Consider the following 23,091-nt stretch of genomic DNA (forward strand, 5'->3'; position numbering starts at 1 on the left):
CCAGCCCGGGCCTAGCTCAGCGCTGCCGCTCCCGCGGTGCCATGGCGGCGAACCGGGGGGGTCGGCACCCCCCTCACCAGCCCCCAACACCCCAGGGGGGCACCGCCGGGCCCGGGGGAGCCTCGTCAAGATCTTCCGGGCCCGGCGATAACCTCCCTTCAGGGCCGCCCCCGTCCGCGGCCGCCAGACGCGCTTTCCCTTTAAGAGCCGGTTCCCGCCCTTCCCCGCCCGCCGCTCCTCGGCCCCGCAGCCCTGCGGCAGCGGCACCGCTGCTGAGGCGAAGCCGCTGCCGCTTTCACCGCGGCCGGCGCCGCTGAGGGGCAGAGCGCGGGGCGGCAGCATGTCCACCAAGGCGGAGCAGTGTGAGTGACGGGGCCGGGCGGCTGAGGGGAGCGGGGGAACGGACACGACCGGGGGGTACCTTCCCATCGATGGTGTTGCCTTGGTGCCGGCCGCCCCGGCGGGGTAGCGCCGCCCGGGCTCCTCCCGCGTTATGTGGCGGCCGCGTTGCAGCTGGTGGAAGGGGAAGGAGAGGCGGGGGAGGCTGCCTTCATTCTGGCTCTTTCTGTCTCGGCCGCCGCCGAGCGGCTGGTGGCGGCGGCCCTCGGAGCGCCGCGGGGAGCCCGGCTGCCGCGGTGGCAGGAGCGGGGACGCGGCGGGTTTGTGCCTGAGGGGAAGAAAGGAGGGAGCAGAGTGGAGATGGAGAGCGCCGGCTTGGCCCTCGGCCCGGCGGCGGGAAGGGTCCATCCATCCTGCCCCCTCTGTGCCCTGTCCCAAAGGATGTGCCCACCTGAGAGAAACCAGAGGTGACCCACGCGTTGCCATCTTGAAGGTGCTCTTGCTGTGAGAGGGAGGGAGAAGAGAGGTGTGCTGTCGTTCTTGCTTGTGGCGTTCACCTTTTGGGTGAATGTAACCCTGCTGTTACCACCTTGCCTTGTGCGCCCACATGCCTGCCAGGCACAGCCCCCAGAGTGCCCCAGCAGGACTCCCGGGGGGGGCATCCATTCCCCCGGCCAGGGCCCAGCCTGCCTTCTGGCAGCCATGGACCTTTTAACCACCTTGTTGGCTAGATCCCATTGGGGTAAAATCAGATGGCATCATGGTGGTTGGGACATCAGCAGCTGGGCCAGTCCAGTGTTCCCCACTGTTGTTACTGCTGGTAACAGCCGCTGCGTCTGCAAGAGCCCTGGTGGGAGGCTTAAAGAAAAAGACCAGGGTAGCTGAGCTTGTCTCCCTTATCAAAGCTGCTTTCTCTCCTGTCGTGGCCGTGAGGCAGGCGCTCTGTGACTGGGTGGTTGGACTGATGTTTGTCACCATGACATGGTGGGATCTGACACTTCAGGTGCTGAGACTTGCTGTCTCCTTTCTCCAGGTCACTGTGAAGGATCCCTGTATTTATACATGCCTGTGCTGAACTGATCTAAGGAAAAGAATACTTGTAATTTTTTTTTTCCTTTAGGGTTTACTGCTTATTTACAGTGATGGATGATGTTGCTGTTAAAATATTACGTGGTTGCTAATTTATTGCTGTGGGGATGCAATTCTGGCCTCATAAATAGAGACGCAGTGTTCTGACCGTGCAACAGCCCTGTAGTGTGCAGTGTTCGGATCTGTATCGCTCTGTTCTTTCTGCCTTCCCCACCTGAGTTCTGTAGTTGTTTCTTCTTTCTTGTGGTACTTATACATTAATTATGCTTTTTTCACACTGGCATGTGGAAGAATTTCTGCTGCCTTTTGTCCCAACCCTGCCTTTGGCGTTTTCTTCCTTTTCTGTTTTGCCTTCTCTGTTCCCCCTGTTCCTAATGCTTTTGGTCTACTCTGTTTGAGCTTCTCTTTCACATTTCCTCCCTAGCTGTTTTTTTTTTTTCATCCCCTTGTACTGTTCAAGACACTGCATCTTGGCCCGCCATGTCCCTGTTGCTATTTTAAGATTTACTTGGAGTCCAGGTTTCAGATCTTTCTGCCTCCTAGTGTTCTTGTCCGTGATACTCCAGGTAGAGTATTCAGTTAGTGGACATATCCTGTGCATTCTAACCTACTGAATGTATTTTGTTTACCAAGGCTGCTTCCCTGACTAGTTCTTATGACATTACCAAGTGTCTTTGCCTCTACATAACTTCAAGATTCCCTCACCTGCAATTTTTGACAAATGGTGGTGGACTTGGACAAGGATTATATTGATGCGCACACGTCACTGTCAGGCAAACCTTCAAACCCCAGCTGTTGCTGCTATTGCTTCTGCCCTCGTTGACTGACAGGCAAGAACCAGAATGTCTTGGGAAGGAATCACAAGTCATAACGAATCTCAGTTTACCAAGAACAGCAGCAAAACACTATGAATAAGGAAACAGACTGATCAGAGCAGAAGAGCAAAAAGGCGCTGGTCTAAACATGAATCTGTGGCCACCCCACAGCTCTCTGGCAGGTTGTATGAACAACAGGTAAAATGGTGGCAATCCGGGAAATCATCTTGAGAAGCCTCTCTCTTTTGTCACACGCATCTTGTATCTCATACCATAGGTATTGACAGTGACTTTCATCATTCGATTTATCACAGCATGCCTGAGGTTTCTGTTATATTCAAATAAAATGAGTTCTATTTCACCTTAAATAGCAGTAACTGGTGTTTAGTTGTGGTAAATAATGTCCTGGGAATGCCTGATACCCACCCTGTTATTCTCCAGGACAGTGGAGCAACCAAGACCATCTTTAAAGACTTCTGATGGTTTCGCTCTTGATTCAATCAATGCTTACAAGGGGGCTAGGGAGTTTAGTTAGGTCTGTGGAAAGCTGAGAGAGATACCCAGCAAAGCACTGTGGAATAACTTTTTTTTTTTTTTTAATTTATGTGATGACCCTATGACAATGGCTCAGTACTTCCAGAGTGGCATCACTTTCTTGAAGTGTTTCTCTGGGTGCTCAGAAACTCAGAAAATTGGGTCGTTCATACACTCCTATAGCTTGAAAGGTGGCAAAGTTTTGCTCTGGGGCTTTTCTTCGGAATGTTCTTTGCGTTCTGGGAGGCTGTGCTGAAATTCTGAGTGTTCTTGGAAACAGAACTGAGGTGAGGTTAAAACCTTTAGCCTAAAGTTAATGTCAATATTTAGGCTTTATAAATAAGTTTTCTGTTTTGGTATTTTGCCTGATACAATTGCATGACAATGCTGATGAATAGAAATAAAAATATTTTCTTCTTTATTTAAAAAAGTGATTCTATATATTCGATACCCTTTATTGAAAGTAAATAGTTACACAGAGGCAGACAGTTCTCTGAAATACACCTAGACCTGAATTCTGACATCATCTTTGGCATTTTATTAATCCAGTTCAGTTACGGATATCTGACAGCAAAACATGGCAGCCACAGTAAACTGTGCATCTTGCTGTGAATTGTTCTTTGTTGGGTACTGTGAAATGAGGTCTGTTTTCTTTGCAAATATGCCTGGCCTCATAGTCGTCTTTTTTTTTTTCTCCGACAATAGGAAGTAGTGTCACAAAATACATTTATGAAGTAATTCCTTTCTCAATCTAATATAATCTAGATTAGTTTTTATAGGGGTCTTCATGACCCCTATAAAAGTGGGGAAAATAAAAGTAAGGAAATATAATTAAAGTTGCTTATGCATCCTTCGGGTATTACTTCTGCATATGCATGATGACAGTGTCCCTAGTAGCATTTTAACTTGCTGTTTTCCCATAGACCCCAGCCGTGTTCAGTCACACAATGGCGTTCTCCCTGTGATGAAGCAGGATGATATTGCAAGGGAGACTTTTGTCTGTAGAAGCTTCACTTTCTGCAGAAATTGGGAGGGTTTGGTCAGTACAGTAGGAAATGGGAGAACGGATGATCCTGGTGAGGGCAGTTGAGACCTGAAAACTGGGTTTCTTGTCCTGCAATTCGAGCAAACTGTGTTCTTTGCCTGATGATTACTTGAGTGTTCCTCATTTTATGGATAACTGACTTGAAATTGTCAAACCTCATTTGTTGTTTGACTGACCACTCAAAGGTGCTTTTGTTTACTGGACATAAGGTCCAGTACATACTGCAGTCTATTCTGGCAAAAATGGCTCTCGGTATCTCAAGCTGGACCTCCAACAACAGTTGCAGACACTTTTCTCTTGGTGTCTGTCCTTCATTTCTGCCCATTTTCCTGTAATATGGATACAGTATCACCCCTTCTCATTCAACTTGTCAATGATACAGAAAAAAAATCAGAATGCTCATGAAATGTTCAGATACAGCAGCAGTGAGAGGCCTAGGGATGTCTCTCAGGGGGACTTCATGGTATTTGTTCTTTAATAAATGCTCTTTGACAATGCGAATAAAACAAAGTATTGACTAATTTCTCATTTAGGAAGCATGATTTATCTTCCACAATGAAGGAGCCCTGAGGGGAACAAGGTATATCTTGGTGTGGCAAAAGACTATCATAATCCATATGCCAAAGGCTGAGATCGTTCAGATACATCTCCCCTTTTAACTGCCTATTACATAGTCTTGGCGTACTTTTAACATGATTAGGAGTTCCTGGCTGGCTCTGCTTTCATTGAGGCTGTGTCTGCACAGAGCGATGCGATGAACAACTGCTGAGCAGTCTGGCTGGAAGCATAGTTGAGCTGGTGCAGCCCACTGCCACTGCCAGTGCACTCTGTTTCTCAGCGGAGCTGATGAGCCTGAGCAGAGCAAAATAGAGTTGAGAGTGTGCTCAGGTGCCTCTGCATGAGGCTGTCTTGTGCCATGCGGGCAATGTAACGTGTTGCAGCTATGGTGCATAATCACTTTTTTCCAATACTGAACAAAGATCTCTATTAAAAAATAAACCTGCTGTTATTTCTAATGGTTTCAGTAAAGGTGTAGAGCTGCTACTGCTATTTGAAGTGCCCTCACCTGCTTGATCAGACTTCCTAAGGCACTTAAATAAACAGCACAGATCTTTTCATATCTTTAATTCATTGCATGAAGCAAATGTATGGTCTAAAGCAAATCACGTAAGCTCTCTCTGTCTTAGCTTATATCTCTGCTTTGGCTGTGGAAATACTTATCTGTCTCATATGAACCTCCTGTGATCCAGTGACTCATTCATTATAAATGAATCTCCAGATCCTTGGAGACAGAGAAGTGCAGGTTTTTTTTTTTTTGTTGTTTTGTTTTATTGGCCTTTTTTTTTTTTTTTTTAAATTTCCTAGCACTAATTTGGTCTAACTTGACATTCACTTCTGTGCCTTTCCCTTGGCACTTTTGCACTGGAGTGTTCAGTTTATTCAGTCAAAATAGAAGGAATGGAGAGACTTTTCTGTTTGGGTTTTTTTTTTTTTTTTTACAGTTTAATTATTAAATTAAAAAAAAAAAGAAATGGTAGGAACAGATGTGATTCTGGCAAAGTCTGCAAGAAACCTAAATGAAAGTTTCTGTGTTTGTTTTTTGTCTTTGATGTAGTTGCTTCCAAAATCCGTTACCTTCAGGAATACCATAACCGTGTTCTCCACAACATTTACCCTGTGCCCTCTGGAACTGACATTGCAAATACTCTGAAATACTTTTCTCAGACATTATTGAGGTAAGTTTTCACTAATGCTCTTGAAGAAAAAAGAGCTAAAGAATTGTAGGGGGTATTGATTGACTTTGAATTGGTTGCAAGATTTAATGGGTCAATGCTCAGCCAAAAGGAGTCGGAGCATATTTTAAGAAAAGAATGTTATGAATTAATCTCTTCAGTGGCTGTTGCCCAATTTGCCCAGTTGAGCTGCTTTTTGAGTGGCTGATTCTAAAATAAACTTGGTTGATTACACATTTGCTTGGCCCTCCTAAGACTTAGCTGAATGCACAAACGTGCTGAACGTGTGAAGAGTGGAGTTTGTGACCTACAGAGTTTTAGATGTGTATACTTTTGGCCTCCTTGGCAGTCCTGGTGCCTCAGGATCCTGGAGCAATGAGCCAGATGAGCAGAACTAGGTTCTTTCTGTGCCATAGTTCAGCTGGCTGTCAGGTTTGGGTTCTGGTTCAGTCCCTTATAGTAATGTGAACAGACACAAAGTTTGTATACAAATCTGGATTTGGGTGGCAACAACAGGTCATAATTGTTCTGCCTTGGGGTTTTGATTTAGTACAATATTTAGTAAAAATACATAGTACAAAATACCATTTTGAATAGGAAATATTACCTCTTGTCTTGCTAAAAAGATAGGAAAAATTGTGAGACTTAATTAGGAATGACATACATTTCAGAGTGCTACCTAGTGGATTCATATTTTCAAACTGTTTTTAAAGTGGCTTTTGACAGTAAAGAGGTGATTTTTTTTTTTTTTTTTTTTTTTTTTTTTTATCTGCCCAGGTTTTGGCTCTCACTAGTTTTCACACACAGAAAAACGCAGTTAAAGCCTGCATTTCTATGTGTAGCTTCCTGGTTTATACCTGGAAAGATTGTCCCTGCTGTCAGAAGCTGTTTGGAAATACAGCTATTTGCCTTATTTGATGATGAAACATTAACAGAATACAATTAATCCATGTATTTGTACGCTTCCCCCTATGATGTATACAAGTTGAGAAGCAAGATTTTAAACTTGAAAGAATGACAGTAGTTCATTCTAACATTCATTTAAAGCACATGGGATATATCAAAATTCCTGGTCCTGTTTATAAGAAAGATAGATACACAGACAGAAGTACTTGTTATTAGTGGAACACCTGTTCACTGCAAACTTAAAAACCTCCTGTTTACTTTTGAAAATTTCAAGAGCAGAGTTGTTTAACCACTGTGAAATTTGTTTCCTTCATCATTTAGAGTGTTCATGAAACTTATGGCAACCAGTAGGACTTTTTTTTTTTTTTTTTTAAGGTTAATAAATTATGTCTTATTGCAGCAGTGGGGAAAAAAATGTTCAGTCACTAAAGATACCTCTGAAATGTGTCTCTGTTCCCCCATCAGGCTGTTTTGATGGATTATTCGCACAACACACATACTTAAATAAAGTATGACAAAATGGCCTCTGCTTAAATGCCGTGGGCCTTTAAGCTGTTAAAACAAGAAAGTTGGACCTGATTCTGGACATGTATAGCTGTGTATATCTTAGCTGTAACTAACAAGTGCTATAATGAAATCCATTTCTTTTTGGGCAGAAGTTCTTTAGGACAGGATGGATTTAGAATCTGCTGCTTAAAGAAAGTGTCTTTATACCACCCTGTTGTTTTCATCTTTCTAAGCAATACAGCTGATATGTCCTGTGTGACAAATTCTTTGCATTCCTTAAGCAGTGATGTTTCGGGACTTACTGAAAAAGCTATATACTTAGCAACTATGAGAGCAGATCAGAAATTGGGGCAGCAATTGCACAATTGAGCAACTCCGTTTCTTTATTTCATGTTCAGAATGGGACTGAATCAAAATCCTGTTGTTGGTAATGCTGAACCTCATGGGGCAGAGCTGATACTTGTATCTGATCGTCAGGTTTGCACAAATGGCTTTATCCTTCATGATCTGGGATCTGCTCAGCCTCGGAGCTAAAAGGCACCAGAAACTTAAGCCAGGACTCGGATCTGAATTTAAGCGTGCTGAGTTCTGGTGCTCAGCAAGGTCAAATCCACATTCTAAATTCCCGTGACTGGGGAACTTGAACTGTCGGTCAAAGCCTGAGTGCTATGATTGAACCAGTATAAGTTTATACGTTTCCTAATACTAAGAAAGAAGCTGGATAAAAAAGCAAAACAAAACACACCCTGTATTTAGTGTGGCAGATGGAAAGAAGGAAACTCCCACCTACTGTGTGCAGATCTCTGCAAGATTTACCCTAAAACTAAACAGACTGGTTAAGAACCTTTCTGAAGAGCATGTTCAGAAATTTCTTTGAATATTCTGCATGCTGATTCTTCTTTCTGCCTCCTACACTGAGACTCCATTGTGCAAGGTTTAACATGAATAATAGAAGTACATGGTGGAGAATAATCTAGCTTGAGACAGAGCATATGCAATGAATTTGAGCTGCTGAGAGAATACTGATCAAACAGTAGCAAAAATGCCCATTGATTTCTGGAGATCTTGGGTCTGGTCTTCAGAATAGGTTGCTTGTGATCATCTACTGTTTTAAAAACCTTAAAAAATAGTTCCGAGTTTGATGTGTACTCTCCTTGCAGCTGAATTATTTTAGGACAAACATTTCTTGGTGAACTTAGGTAGTCATAGGAATAATGGAGGAATAGTGATTAGTCAGAGAAATTCCATATGATGACTAGGTTCTAAGGTGTAGCTTTTACTGTTTATTATACTTTTTACCTTTCCTTGTTATGAACACATTGACTGTGTTCTTTTCCGTGGGGCATACCCACGGTTTTGGATCACATTCATATCTGGTGTCATTCTGCTAGCGATAGTTGGATTGCACAAGGGATTAATTTCCTCCTTTGCTCTGTACATAGGCTCAATAAATCACAAGCTCAAGGGTGGGGGGGAAATGATGTGGAATGGCTGAAAAAAATTAAATTCCTTATTTCTATGAACAAACATCACATAAAATCACCATGCACAACGCATAGCACATTGATTCATTTAGTTCTTCCTTAATTTTCTCTTTGGGCAAAAGCATTTCTTTACGTTACAGCATGAATTTGTTTCATGCCCTGCTCATTTTCAGTGTTTTCTCCCTCATTTGAGGAATGATCTAAGATTTAATAAACATCTTGCTGAACAGCTCATTCTTTCGCATTTTCTTGGAGAAAATTCTCCATATGTATTTCTAAGTAAAATGTTTCACATAAAGACTAGTTATAAATGCCTGGTGGCTAATTAATGGTCAAGCTTGTTTTGCTGCCTTGGCAAGATGCAGTTCTCTTGTAGGCATTTTAGGAAACCTTTCCTGGAAGGCAGTAATTTTGGGATAGATTTGCAGCGAAGATGTACAAATCTTGAAACAAGCCCTAGTAGTTTTGTCACTTGTCACAGAGCAAGTTTGTTGTGGGGTTATGATCTGCAGATGCTCCAGGTTCTCAGTACTTGGTTTGAGCAGAAACAGGAGCAAACCACAATTCTTGTATCTTGGTCCTAGGGGACTGCCTAGATTTTCAATTTTGACACTTTTGTTTATTGCTTTTAAAACATATGGGTCAGGCAAAGCCTGGGTCTGGAAGTTTGGGGTTTTTTTTCCTAAATTTAGTGTGGTTGCAGCTGGAATTTAGATACAACCTCATTGCTGTTTCTGAAGTGAACAGAAGGATGCCCTGATCAAGGTACAAGATGGTGTGCTTTGGCCTCTTATCCATAGATGAGCCATAGCTACATGTTAAAAGGAAGGGAAGCCTGTAGTGTAAGCTCTCCATCACTGCCTTACGCTTTCCAAAGCAAGGATTAATTAATACAGTAATATCCTTTCTGGAAATAAGTGCGCTTGAAGTGATGTGTTGGCAAGTAAAGGGATGGGTAATTGGTATCATCTGTTGGTAGACAGAGAAGAAATATAATTTAGTACCTTTATGTCTCTAAACATGAGCTGCAAAGTATGGCAAATGAACATCAAGCAAATGAAAAGGAATCAGCACTCTGATCATTTTTTTTTAAAGTTATACTAGATCTTAGGTGATTTTCTGATACAATTTCATAAGCACTGTCATGACAGTCACCATGTTTTACTGGACATTGGGTAACAGAAACCAAAATAATCTGCCAAATATGTAAGGCACAATAAAAAAGGAAAAAAAAAAAAGTAATTTCTTAAAACAGACTATGTCTGCCATCTCTGACTGCAAATGTGATATGATAGTAGCCACGTGGCATAGAACTGTACTTGTAAAAGTGTTTTATATATATGGCAAATAAATTACACTTCTCTTATAAGCACCTTAGCAAGAGTTTAGCTTGTGTAAATTGTTGAATTGACTTGTGAGATAAGATATGTCTGTGCTAAGGTGATAATACGATAGGGATTTCTGTATTGTTAAAGAGGACAGAGGTTTCCAGGAGTGCTCCCTCTTGACATAACTCTGTTTTCATTAGTCAGTGGAAACTTTAATGCCACTGACTTGTATTTTATAAGTTTTAACACTGACTTTGGGAACACAGTTAAATCAACAGCAGCTGCTTTTGGAAATCCCAACCACTGAGAGGTGCAAAATGTGCTTTAAAAAAAAAAAAAGCATTGTGTGTGGTTTAATATATTTAAAAGATGTATTATATTTTATAGGCACATATGGAGGTTATGAACTAACCCTATAATTGCCTGATAACTAAAATATAACACTGCTTAAGTAAAAATTTATTTCTATTTAAAATAGTGGGGTTTATTTTTTTTAATAAATTAGATTAACATGTTTACAATCATGTACAACATTCTTAAAACGACATAACAAGCTGGTTGACGTATAGCCTCTATTTTGATTCCCACTAAATCCTTTTTATTTTTTGAAATTATCTCTCCTTTAGTTTATAGTGAGTTTTGTTGAATAATAACGTAAGTAACAGCAGGAATGTATGGTAACATACTGTCTGATCTGCAGTTACGTAATTGGTCTTGCTTGCTTAGCCCTTAGATTTTTGAAGGTAACTATTTACCCAAGGAGTGTTTGTATTCATAAAGTAAAGTGTTTCCTCCCTAAACATGGGCAAAATTATAAACACACATAAACAACCATTACCATTAGCTCACAAACATATGCTAAAGACCATCTACTATATATTATTTTATAACTTTTCCAAATGTAGTTTAGTTAACATTTTAGAAATATTATATTATTTCTAAATCCATGTGCCTGTTTAAACTTCATTATCTCAAATGATACTGAGTGGTCATGAAACAGTATCATAAAATACATACAGACATTATTTTAATGCAATAAACATGTGATTTTTAAGACTATCTTAACAAACACACATGTTTATTCTTTGCTAAAACATGTTTCTGCAAGTGCCACACCTATATTTTGCATGTTTTCAGTCAGTTGGTTCAAAAGATTATAGGGGGGAAAAAATAAATCTCTCAAAATCTCAGAGCAAAATACCAGCCTCTTTTGACACAGCTGTTTTTCCATAGCGAACACTTTTAATTCTCAGAATTTTTCTTAACTGTGAAACATGGGTAGGGCACTGAAACATGCATTTTTATATTTTTGCTCCTTATGAACCAGATAACACATGAGATGCAATGAAACTTTCCTAGATGACAATTTTTAATTCTCTTACCTTGAAGCATGAAAGTAAATGGTTGCTAGATTTGTAGACACACTGGTTTCGGTAGCGATTGCATCTTATGTGGGATGTATCTGGTGTTTTATTATTTGTTTTATAGTGTCATTTCAATGTAATGTGCTGTTCTTTGTGTCTTTGTTGTCTCTTTTTTTTCTTTGTCCCCCCAACAGCATTTTGTCCCGCACAGGGAAGAAGGAGAATCAAGATGCCTCCAATTTGACAGTGCCCATGACCATGTGTCTTTTTCCTGTGCCATTCCCACTCACCCCATCTCTAAGACCACAGGTCAGTTCCATCAACCCTACTGTTACTCGCTCCCTCCTTTACAGCGTCCTGCGAGATGCTCCATCTGAACGTGGCCAGCAAAGTCGTGATGCTCAGTTATCAGACTACCCATCTTTGGACTATCAAGGACTTTACGTGACACTGGTGACACTGCTGGATCTAGTTCCCTTGCTACAACATGGTCAACATGGTAAGCAGGCCCTTGAACCCTTCCAGTACGCTTAACTTCAGTGCTGTGAATCCATGAGTGATGCATAAATGCAGTTGAAGAGGTGGGCCTAAACTGACCTGTATCTGGAATTCAAATCTCCTGGGATGCGTTTATATCCAAGTGTTTGGTTTGACTTTCTTAAATAAAAGATGTTTTTTTGCTAACTCTGGATTTGGGTTTCAATTCTGAGGTTGTCTGATTTCTAGTGATATGCTGGTGGTATGTAACTAAAATACAATGGTATGTAACAAAAATAATACAGATGGGTCTAAAAAAATCTGGATTTTGAATTTGAATCTGCTGGGATATCTTCAGACCGGTCTCTTTGGGGTGGCTCTCTTAAAAGGGCAAAAATTGCTTGCAAATGTATATCTGGCCTATAATGAATATGCAGATTGAGTGTTTTGGTGAAGGTCCATCTCTAAACAGAATGTAGTATACATTTAATTGAAGAAAAAACGTGGTAATGGTGATTTGAGATGGTTTTAAAATGTTCCTGGGTAAAAAGATAGCAATATCTGTGTCTGACTTACAGAAAAGCCGTATATTCTTGTGTTTTGAATCAGTTAATCACAAAGGTTTTTTGTGACTCTATTGTATTTATATTGTTTTCCCTCAAGTTCTGCATACGTCTGGCTTGTTAGTCTGTAGCTTTCCATACTGGGATTCAGGAGCCCAGTGTTCTCCCTGCGTTACAGAAGCCAAATACTAATTTTCACCATGGTATCGGGGTGTATTACTCACATAGTTCGGTATAGAAAGATTGTTGTCAATCTGATAAACTGCGGAAATTCTTTAGGATGAAATTGTTTCTGTTAAATGCTGAATTTCATTTGTGTTGGCAGCAGCATGTTTTGAATCAAACACTACTGCGCTAGGAAATGGTATGATCATGTAAGAGCAGGGCTGCTAGCAAATTATAGACTCGTCGACTTAACTTCAGTTTCTGGAAATGGTGGAGTTAATTATCAAAACAATCTTTTTCTAAATAGAATCATAGAATGGTTTGGGTTAGAAGGGACCTTAAAGATCATCTAATTCTAACCCCCCTGCCGTGGGCAGGGACACCTCCCACTAGACCAGGTTGCTCAAAGCCCCATCCAGCCTGGCCTTGAACGCCTCCAGATAACATGGTGATAATTAACAACCAATGGAGACCTGTAAAGAACAAATAACATCGAGCAAACATAATTTCTTTTATGGCAGCACAATGGCTCTCCTGGTGGGGTTTTCTTGTCCTCAGTGAAACTTCTGTTGCTGTGTCACTTGACATCCTAATAGGCAATCTGGGACATATGGTCCCCACTTGAGTGAGGAAGACACTCCAGGAGTAATTACCAGTGGCTCTTGTCAGCTGGAAGGGTATACCAAGTGTGAATCTTACAGGAGCCTGTGCTGGGTCTAGTGTTATTAAATATTTACATTTTTTTACTTGGTTGATACAATGAGAGAACACTTTGAATTGCAGGTGTTGTCAAGATGTCCTTTGTGTGAAAGGTATCAGAATTAAAACAACCTTGGCAAATCGAAACATCTTCAAAGGAGAAATGTAAAATACTATGTTTAAGCAGGAGAAATCAAAGGCAGAAAAGAAATGGGGGAAATACTAGCTTGAAAACCATACTGCAGAGATCTAGATGTTACATTAGATGAGACACAGACCATAATTCACTAATATATTAGTATTATTCTAGCAATATGTAAACAGGTGCTTTGTGTATGAGACATCCTAAGCATTTTGATTACCATTCTAACATCCCTAACAAGGCCTCAGCTGGAGTAATATTTTCAGATTTGTCCATCTGGCTTCAAGGAAGACATGGACCGTTTGGGAGGAGTCCAGGAAAAAGAAGCAAGGATGATTTGAGGTCTAGGAAATGTGAACAGTGAGGAAAAACGGAAAGAACTTGGTTTGTCTAGGTTACAGAAAAATGGAAGGGAGACATGATTATCATAAACAAATATGTAAAGGCGGCTGCAAGGAGAAATAAAATAAACCAAACTATTTGTGGTTACAGTTGATCAGGATAAGAACTGCAGCAATGGATTTTTTTTTTTTTTTTTTTTTTTAAAAGACCTTTTTCCTATAAAGATAGTCAAACATTAGGATGAATTGCCAGGAGAAGTAGTGACCTGTCTTGTGAACTTTTAAGAATAGTTTAGATAAATATCTGCCAGGAATAATTTGGTTGACTCATACTTGGGGCAAGGGGAGGTCACTTGCTATTTGCTGTGGTTCTGTGTACAGAGAATTAAATTTTGCAATACAACTTGTTATTTGTTTTTCCCTCAGTTTAGCATCTGATTAAAAGCAATATATATATATATATTTTTTTTTTTAATCAGAACAATCAATGTTGTTTGGGTAAGTACAACTGGTGTGCTAGGCGGTTCTGAGCTTTGGTCCAATTGGATTATACAAAACTCTCAAGGCTTAGCTGGTAACTGCGTATTGCAAGAGTGAAATGCTCTCTAGCATTAATGGGAGACCCTTGCATAGAAGACTTGCCAGAACCACTGAAATGGAGTGCTAATTTTAATTCTTACTATGACTCATGATGTTTACAGCAACAGATCCCTGAGCACTTTACAGAGGCAGTTTTAAATCATCCTAGTTGTACAGATGAGACTGAAGGCCTGTGTAACATACTAAAGGTTACAGAGTGAGTAACAAAAAGAACCCCTCTCATGCAGGGGAAAGGCCTCCTGATGTGTTGGGATCATCAAACAGGTTCAAACTTGGGGTTCATTGAGTGCCCTAACCTTTCTCAGAAGGTTCTTGGCCTCAGTTCAATTCCTCGTTTGGAAGAGGGTATAAAGATGCCACAGTGCCCAGATACGCAATAACCTATCCCTTCCCTTTGGATCTTGAAATGTTGCACATTTCTTATTACCCCTTCCAAAGGGTTATTATATAATTAATTAGAGTAAGTATGGAAATTCTTGATAAATATATTTTTCCTTTTAATCCTTGGCCATTTTTTGCCTCAGTGGCAAACGAGATCCATCACATGTTTGAAAAATACAGTGATGCTTCCTGTACTCTTGTTGTGGGGGGGAACTTTGTAACTCTCTTGAGGGTAATTAAGATCAAAATCTTATTTTTCTATGGCTGATAAAGACTAGAATGCTTTTTGCAGAAGCAGGCTTTTTAATACCAAAGTGCATATCAAATTCTAATTACATCTCTGCTTAAATGCAGGCTGCTGTATATTAATCACTGTGTGATTAAAATCAACATTGATTTTAATCAATGATTTTACTGTAGTATTTGTATTCCCTCCAAACTCTTCTGAGTACTGTTGAACAGCCATTTACCTCTCTTTTAGGAGGGTCTTGAAAGTAATGGGGGAAGTCTCTTATCTATAGTGATTAACTTCACAAATTACTTTGAAGAGAAAACTTGAATTTAAATTAGTATTTTTTTATAGTTTTGTAAAGTAAAAAGTACATAGTCATAATTATTTTTCCATTATAATGATTCTGTATTTATTTCATTTTATTCAACAGATCTTGGGCAGTCAATTTTTTACACTACTACATGCTTACTTCCTTTTCTCAATGATGATATTTTGAGTACTTTACCCTATACAATGATTTCAACACTAGCTACCTTTCCTCCATTTCTGCACAAGGATATTATAGAGTATCTCAGCACATCTTTTCTGCCTATGGCTATATGTAAGTAAAACTGATTCTAGTATTGTTATGTCTCAGAAAACGTGGTGCACTGCTATAATAGTATCAGACTGTAGGAGTCAAAAGTTTGATTGGTCATAGAATTGTAGTGGGACATCAATCTATTGTATGTATATATGTAAAATAATTCAATGTGACTATTTTTTGAAGGGAAATAATTCTATAACTTTTATTTATTTATTATGCTCTGTTACTATGTGAATTCTTCCTGAATTTAAAGGGTGAAGTTTAGCTTCTTTAAGAAAGATGCTGTTGTCAGACTTGTAGAACTTTTGGTGCCAGCAGTGGGAGTTTTGAATACAGAGTCAATGGACAAACTGATCCTGAGGCCATAGATACAATAGCAACATGCATAATTTTTGCATCTGGACTAAATCTGCATGTACAAGAATGACTCTTCTTAATGTAGAGATGTTGTGATGAATTTCCAGTTTTTCTCCCTCCCTCTCTTCTTGGCATTTTCTCTTTAACTTCTGTACTAAATAGCTGCTCCTGTAATGTCTCCTATCCATAAGTGTTAAGACTGAATCTGACAGTGCCTGCCTTTTTATCTCTTGCTTTCTTCCCCCCCACCCCCGCAAAGGTGTCACGTAATTACGTAATGTCATATTCCCTGCAGAATGTGAATCCTGAGGTGTGTTCGGAATGGTTGTCTGTGTACCTGATAAAAAGCTTCGTGGGATTTCAGTAGTAGTGAGAAATATAACCATGTTCTGCAGATGTAAGCGCTAGACTCAATATTAAAAGTCAGTTTTAACCAACGAGCCTTTTACTTTGTGGGTGATCAAACAGTGGAACAGTTTGCCAGAGGGGTTGCAGCTTCTTTATCCTAGCAGATGCTCAAAACACAGCTGGACAAAGACCTGAGTACCTGGTCTAGTTGGCCTGTCTTTGAGCAGGAGGGTTGTACAAGATGATCTTCAGAGGTCTCTTCTGACATCAGTCACCCCGTGATTCTAAGAGAATGTCTCGTCCTTATCTGTATTCCAGTCCTTTATGGAAAAATATAACAACATTGTACAGAGATCAACACTATGTCATTTCAGCATGTAGAAGGTGCTGTTAGAACATGGGAAGAAGCATGGTCCAGTGTTTTGAAATTAAGATTTTACTTAAGATTTAAGAAGTTTATGATGTATGTTTTCTGGCTCTACCAGTCAGTGATCTTGGAGAAATCCCTTAGCTTTTCTGTACCTCAGTTTACCCTTGTAAGACATTACAATGATGTTTTCTTTGTTATCTTTGACAGGTCTAATAACAGTATGCAAATGAAAATTACTAAGATATATTTAATGCATATGTGCAGTAGGTCCTTTTTGGGTTAAGAACAGAATGTTGCATAAAACTCCTTTTTCTTCCATTACTGTTACCTGTTAAAGAACAGCTGATGTAGGTGGCTTATCCTTTCCTGTCCATCTTCAGATCTGTAAAATTGTTCTCCAAAACAACTGATTGAGCCAAATCCTTAGTTTTTACTTAAATATGTACTATTGCCCAACTGCCCGTGGCAGAGACTGCATTCATGTAGAGCATGGGACCAACCTTTGTCATGCTGCCTTTTTCCTCAAACAGTTTTGGTTCGATCTCTGTATGAAATCAGTCTGCTGCTCATTAAATTTGGATTCTAGTACTGTGTCCTACTTTTGTGCTGATGGCCACATTTGATTAGAGCTGCTGAGTATTTTGCAATTTAAATCCATACAAATAGACCTTGCTGTAATAATCTGGGGGCTCTTATGTGTGTGGATGAGATTCAAAAAAGAATGAATGAAGTGCAGTGAAGAGAGCCATAATAATGTTGGGTCATGTGGAGAAGTACTGGATAGAGAAATTCCGTTTTCCCTTCCCTTCTTCCTTCCCAGACGAGTGCTCTTTTAATGGGTGTCCTAGTCTTTCCCCACTGGGAATGATGTGCCCCTTTGCAAGGCGAATGCAGAACCTTTTCTTCCCCTAGTGTTCAGCTTTGACTCAGATCGAAAGGGAGGATTCAAGAGATTGTGTAAGCAGCTGGAGAGCCAGATTGGAGGGACGAAAGCATCTCAGTGAACGGGTAGCTACAGTTCTGTGCATCTATCGGTATTTGGGTCCTGGCAGCCAGGCTTGGGAAGGTGCTGTGAGTGAGGATGGGGAAGATCCACGCCATATCTCTGCGTAGGAGGTTGCCTTCAAAGCCGTATTGCCATGTTATAGTTCAGCAAATTAACACCTACACTCTGCAGGGTTTTTCCAAGTGTACCATTTAATAGTAACCACTTTGTAGGAGACCAGAAGGAACTCTAGTCACTTCATGTGTGAGGTCAAAGTTACAACAGCTTAGCTGCATTTCAGTGCTACTATTTATCATTATCTTAGCATAGTTCACATAACAAGGAGGACTAATTTTTCTGGTATGTAGCTGTAACTTGAACTCATACCATGTGCTCCCTGGAATGTAATCTGTGCCGTACACCAGCAGCCAGCACCTACCACCAGCCCCAACCCTTCATCAGTATACCTCAACAGCAGGCTTTCCATTTTTTCTTGTTTCTTTGCCTTCCACTTCCTCCTTGCCTTTCCTACAATCCAAGCCTGGGCTGCACTTGACTATGTAAGTGACATTCTTTTTACCAGTCTGTGGGTTCTGCAGGAGAGTGTCTGAGAAGATCACTGTCTGGCTAATGCGGCTCTGAGAATGTAATCTTACTGATCTGGAGAACCAGGTGTGCGCTCTGTGAATCAATATTCCTAGTCATGTTTATCTTCCAGCAGAAAAGGGATTTCACCCCTTCTGATACAGAATGTTTGTAGGATTTTTTAGGGTTTTTTGTTTGGTGTGGTTTTTTTTTTTTTTTTTAAACAATGTGGTACTTTGGAAATCTTATTTGCATCAGTTGAAATGAGTTACATGCTGTTCTCGCCTTATTTTCCTTGTTATACAATAGAAAATGTTTTCTTTCTTTTTTTTCCCCCTTTTCTTTTAAGTGGGATCCTCAAAAAGAGAAGGTGTTCCAGCACATGTCAATCTGTCTGCATCATCAATGCTAATGATTGCAATGCAGTACACATCAAACCCAGGTACGTGTAAACATGCAACATGTTGTCATTCTCTAAAACTGTGTCATGAAGTACTGTGTCAAATGCAATCAGAAAAGTTCAGATGATGGGAAAAATTTGTCTCATCATCCAACACAGGATGAAAAATAAATGATTTTAGTCAAAACTGGAATTTCTGAGCATCATGCTTGAAGTAATCATTATGTAGGTAAGAGATCTCATTGTGATGAAGAAACAGAATTGGGCCCAGGATTGGAGACTCTGATCTACTTGTTTGACATCAGAAAATAGTGTTGATACAAAACATCGGTGTTGGAGAGAAATCGCTCCTAACTTCGACTATAGAAATTCATAGTAACACTTTGTCTTATACTATGATTCATATCCCACCGAGTTCACAGCTGATACTGTTTTTTTTAAAGATGACAGATAATGCTGGCTGCAGACTCAATTATAATGAATTTAAATGTAATTATAAGTATCTAAACACAAGGCCATTCTCTCTCACTGTGGCACAATCCCAGTTAAATCAGTGGGATATCATAACCAAATTGAAAGAAAATTAAACCTGAGGGAGCTGTTACATTACATGATAATAAAGTATCTCCTGCTTTATGCAGGTGGGTAGATATTGTGTGGGGGAAGGAACCCCACACTGCAGTATGTGTGTGAGAAGTGTCGCATCATGCTCACGTAGTTCACAGTAGTAAATAAAAGCAGCATACCGTTTTTGAAAGCTACTAGCACAAGTTAGTTTTTTTTTTTTAGGAAACATTCTATTGTTGTGAATTCCATGTTCCAGCCATCTGAGGAAATTTTGCCCTGTGGTTTTTGGGAAGTCAGACATGTAAAGTAGTTCATTTGGCTCTTGTGTGTGTTTGATGCAGAGTGGCTCCTATAGCCTTTGGTATACCTAGGAATAATGTGTTGTTCCGTGCGACTTCCATTGCTGCCTCAAGGTGAATGACAAGATACTCATTTACAGCTTTACACTGTGCCAGAGGGACAAAGTTTAAGTGAATTAGCAGGTATTCTTAAACTAGATGTGTTTGAAAAAGATCTCCATTGCTGTGTAAAAAGCTGTACACTCATAATACTCATCTTACTGCATTCCTTGACAGAAACAAGTTACTAATATTTAGTTTCTAATCTTTTGTGATGACTCTCAGGGGAATGATTCTTTAGCAAACCCTTTAAAATAAGAAGTAATTAAATGAGGTTTAGAGTTTAGGATGGACTAAGCAAGGCCAATCACCTAATTACGTCACTTCTGTAACTTGAGTTTCCATTTCAGTATTATGTCCATACTGTCTTTTCTTTCTCAGTGTATCACTGCCAATTATTGGAATGCCTCATGAAATATAAGCAAGAAGTATGGAAAGTAAGTTTATGATCATACATGCTTTGTGGAAATGACTGTATTTGGATAGTAATGAAAACCAGATGGCTTGAAAATTGAACTGACTGTATGCCAAGAAGTTATAAATGATCTTTATACCCAATTCTCCTTCTGGATTATGGGGAGGGAGTTCCCTCTAACTTTTAGTTTACAGAAGCAGCTTCGTGTTTTATAGAGCAGAGCTCCATTTTGTAAATACTGGTTTCTTCTCCCAAGTAACAGGCAATAGGACAAGAGAAAGCAGCCTCAAGTTGTGCCAGGGGAGGTGTAGACTGGATATTAGGAAAAATTTTTACACTGAAAGGGTTATTAAGCATTGGAACAGGCTGCCCAGGGAAGCGGTTGAGGCACCATCCCTGGAGGTATTTAAAAGACAGGTAGATGTAGTGCTTAGAGATATGATTTAGTGATTTTTTTTGTCAGAGTTATGTTGATGGTTGGACTCGATGATCTGAAAGGTCCCTTCCAACATAGGCAATTCTATGATTCTATGGTTGTGGCTGCAATTAATAGAAATTTCAATAACCACCAATCTTCTCAGTTCATGAGGGGCTGGCTAGACAGAGGCTTCATTTGCTATATGTTAGTGTACTATGTGGGGTGGGTGGTAGCTGTTGGATGCTCTGATCAAACTCAGAAGCCAGTTGTGAATATATTGAAGTTATTCATCTAATCTACTTGTAAGAGTATGCAAAGGATGTTTGGTAGGGCACAAAATGTATATATTTTTTGTGCGTATGTATCTTTGTGAACGCAAGTAATGTGTATTGAATTGTGTTTTGTTATCTTGCAAAATAAACATTTTGTACATGTCTTTCCTTAGGATTTGCTATATGTGATAGCCTATGGACCATCTCAAGTTAAACCTCCAGCGGTACAAATGTTATTTCACTATTGGCCCAATTTGAAACCCCCTGGGGCAATCAGTGAGTACAGAGGACTGCAGTACACAGGTCAGTGCTGCTGGTTTTGTATAAGCCAAAATAAATATAAAGGAAATGATCAGGAGTGTGTTAATATCACATATTTACAGTTCTACGATGTGTTTTGAAATATTTTGTTCCATAAGTTGGTACTTTCTTAAGTATATACAATATCCATTTCTCTGTATTTTCAAAAGATGTTACGAAAAATAAAAACTGTGATTGTGGTCACTAAATATATTGTTACTCCCAGTACTAACTAAACCAGAACAGGAGAAGAAATAAATACAGCGTTCCAAATGGTCTGTGAAACTGCCTTCTTGGCCTCACAAGGGTTCTGGCTTATGTTCCTTTCAATTACTCCTTTGGTTGCTTTTGTTGTGCCAGCTGCTATCGCTGCTGCTGTTGCTAAGGCTCCTTATCTGGCTGTTACTGTCAAAAAAAAAAAGTCAGGTGGTGTCAGGTGCAGTCAGTATAATGGATAAGTGCTCAAGGCTGACTATAGGGTGAAAATGAGAAAGCCAACAACGCAGCTGGAGCCGAGTAGGCGGATGGTACAAAGTCCTCTGTCCACGAGGCTCCCCAGTGATACTGATGGGATTGTGCTTCTACAGTGGGGGCTGTCCAGCAGCAGTTCATTACTTGCTTTTCCTGCTTGCCCGTCTCAACCTGTTTCAAATAATCTCTGTCATATGGGTTATGTTTTCTTCACTTCTAAAATTTCTGGACCAGAATGCAACTCTTTAATTAAAAAAAAAAAAAAGAAAAAGAAGGATTGGAAGAGACCATAGAAGACCCCCTAGACCAACTCAAGTACATACTGAATGTTCCTGATACGTTTGTCTGATCTGCTCTAAAGCCTTCCCTTGCAGGATTGATAGATTTCCTTGACTTTTTAATAAATCATTCTTGTACTGCTCCGTATCACTTCTTTCATGCAAGCAGGTCTGTAAACCTGTATGATATTCCATCTGAACCGTTAGCAGCACTGGGTAGACTGGAATCATTTTCCTATATAAAGATTTTCTGTTAGTGTATCGCAGAATGGGATGAGTATTATCAGCAGTTGCATGGCACTTTGACCTGAGGGCATTCTCTATAGCATCCAGGTGATGCCACTTGAACATACCTTTGTTGTTTACTTCTTGTCATTACAAAGCTAAGGCTCCTTCTGTGGATGGGCTGTTTTTTCTTTTTGCTTGGGAATGTTGCTGAATTTACTCTGCTACTCCTACCATTCTGCTTCTGAAGTGGAAGGATAATTAATGAATTCAAGGCATTGGTGAGATCAGAAAGGGTGTACAGCAGGGATGTGCGTGTGTTACTTTTTCCCCTTTTTCACTGAGTTCATGATTCATTTCATGATTGCATCCAAAACAAATCAGTAGGCATGTATATTCTAGGTTGTTTATTGTAATTATTAGGTTTCCTGAGGAATGGCTAGGTCTTCTCTCATATTTGTATAGTACTTAGCACAAGAGGATCTTGTGATCTTGTGATTACAAAGAATGTAAGTGTATTTTCTCCATTTATTAATCAGCTGTGTTTTGGTTTTGCAGCCTGGAATCCTATTCATTGCCAGCACATTGAATGCCATAATGCGATTAACAAACCAGCTGTGAAGGTACTGCTATTTCTTCGGGGGTCAAACCCAACTATCTGGGGGGTGGGAGGTTGCACTTTGACACCAGCCATGTGCTCTGGTCATGTGCAAGTGACCAAGGGCAGGATCTAAGGTAACAGTAAGGCCTGTCGGGGCCAAGGGGGCCAGAACTTTGTGAATATGTTCTTTGGCTGCCTAAAGAAAGATGGGATATTTCCTCCAACTACAGTGGGCCAAGTCTTGATGTTAAATGTGAGGATGGTTGCAAAGCACTTAATAAAATTCTAAGCTGGCTACTGGCTAATCCATGTAATTATTTTCATGAACACACATATGTGTGTTAATATGTGCACAAATATTACTATATACAGGAAACATGTCAGTTACATACGTACATGTTTACCTTGGTATCTCGATTGTCATACAACGCGCCTACTCTGATTGTGATTCTTTGCTTGGAATGTGTCCTAAAGCAAATAGCAACAAAGCTTTGTTTACCTCTTCTGCAGCCTTCTTTGAGGGAAGTAAATGGTATCTTCCCTGTTTACAGATAGGGTAACAAAAAGTAAAATTGCTTGACCAGGATCATGGAACAATTTGATGGCAGAGGCCAGAATAGCATCCCAAGTCCAGAGCATACTACAGTCAGGTGTACAGATTACTTCCATTTGTATCTAGTTAAATTTGTAGCTACAAACAATTTTCCTGGCATCAGTTCTTATAGTAACATCATTACCTCAGTCAAAAAGTTCTTCAGTCAGCCGTTTCCA

At 40.0% G+C, this 23,091-nt stretch overlaps 1 protein-coding gene across 13 annotated transcripts in view; it reads left to right on the forward strand.

Moving 5' to 3' along the window:
- The first annotated feature begins 254 nt into the window (after positions 1-254).
- Positions 255-23,091, forward strand: part of UNC79 (unc-79 homolog, NALCN channel complex subunit) — a 112,765-nt gene continuing 89,928 nt past the window's right edge. For 6 of the 13 annotated variants that reach the window (XM_063332644.1, XM_063332645.1, XM_063332646.1 and 3 more), the window contains exons 1-7: positions 5,438-5,558; positions 11,339-11,643; positions 15,175-15,345; positions 18,325-18,417; positions 19,722-19,777; positions 20,619-20,748; positions 22,278-22,342. In XM_063332644.1, the coding sequence (XP_063188714.1) occupies positions 11,397-11,643; positions 15,175-15,345; positions 18,325-18,417; positions 19,722-19,777; positions 20,619-20,748; positions 22,278-22,342 (762 nt within the window). In that variant the 5' untranslated portion in view covers positions 5,438-5,558; positions 11,339-11,396. Of the gene's footprint in view, positions 363-800; positions 866-2,061; positions 2,442-5,437; positions 5,559-11,338; positions 11,644-15,174; positions 15,346-18,324; positions 18,418-19,721; positions 19,778-20,618; positions 20,749-22,277; positions 22,343-23,091 lie in introns of those variants that run through there. The other 7 variants (XM_063332650.1, XM_063332652.1, XM_063332657.1 and 4 more) reach the window with 5 other exon arrangements.

Source organism: Chroicocephalus ridibundus, chromosome 4 (genome assembly GCF_963924245.1).
Source record: "Chroicocephalus ridibundus chromosome 4, bChrRid1.1, whole genome shotgun sequence".
NCBI classification, from domain to species: domain Eukaryota; kingdom Metazoa; phylum Chordata; class Aves; order Charadriiformes; family Laridae; genus Chroicocephalus; species Chroicocephalus ridibundus.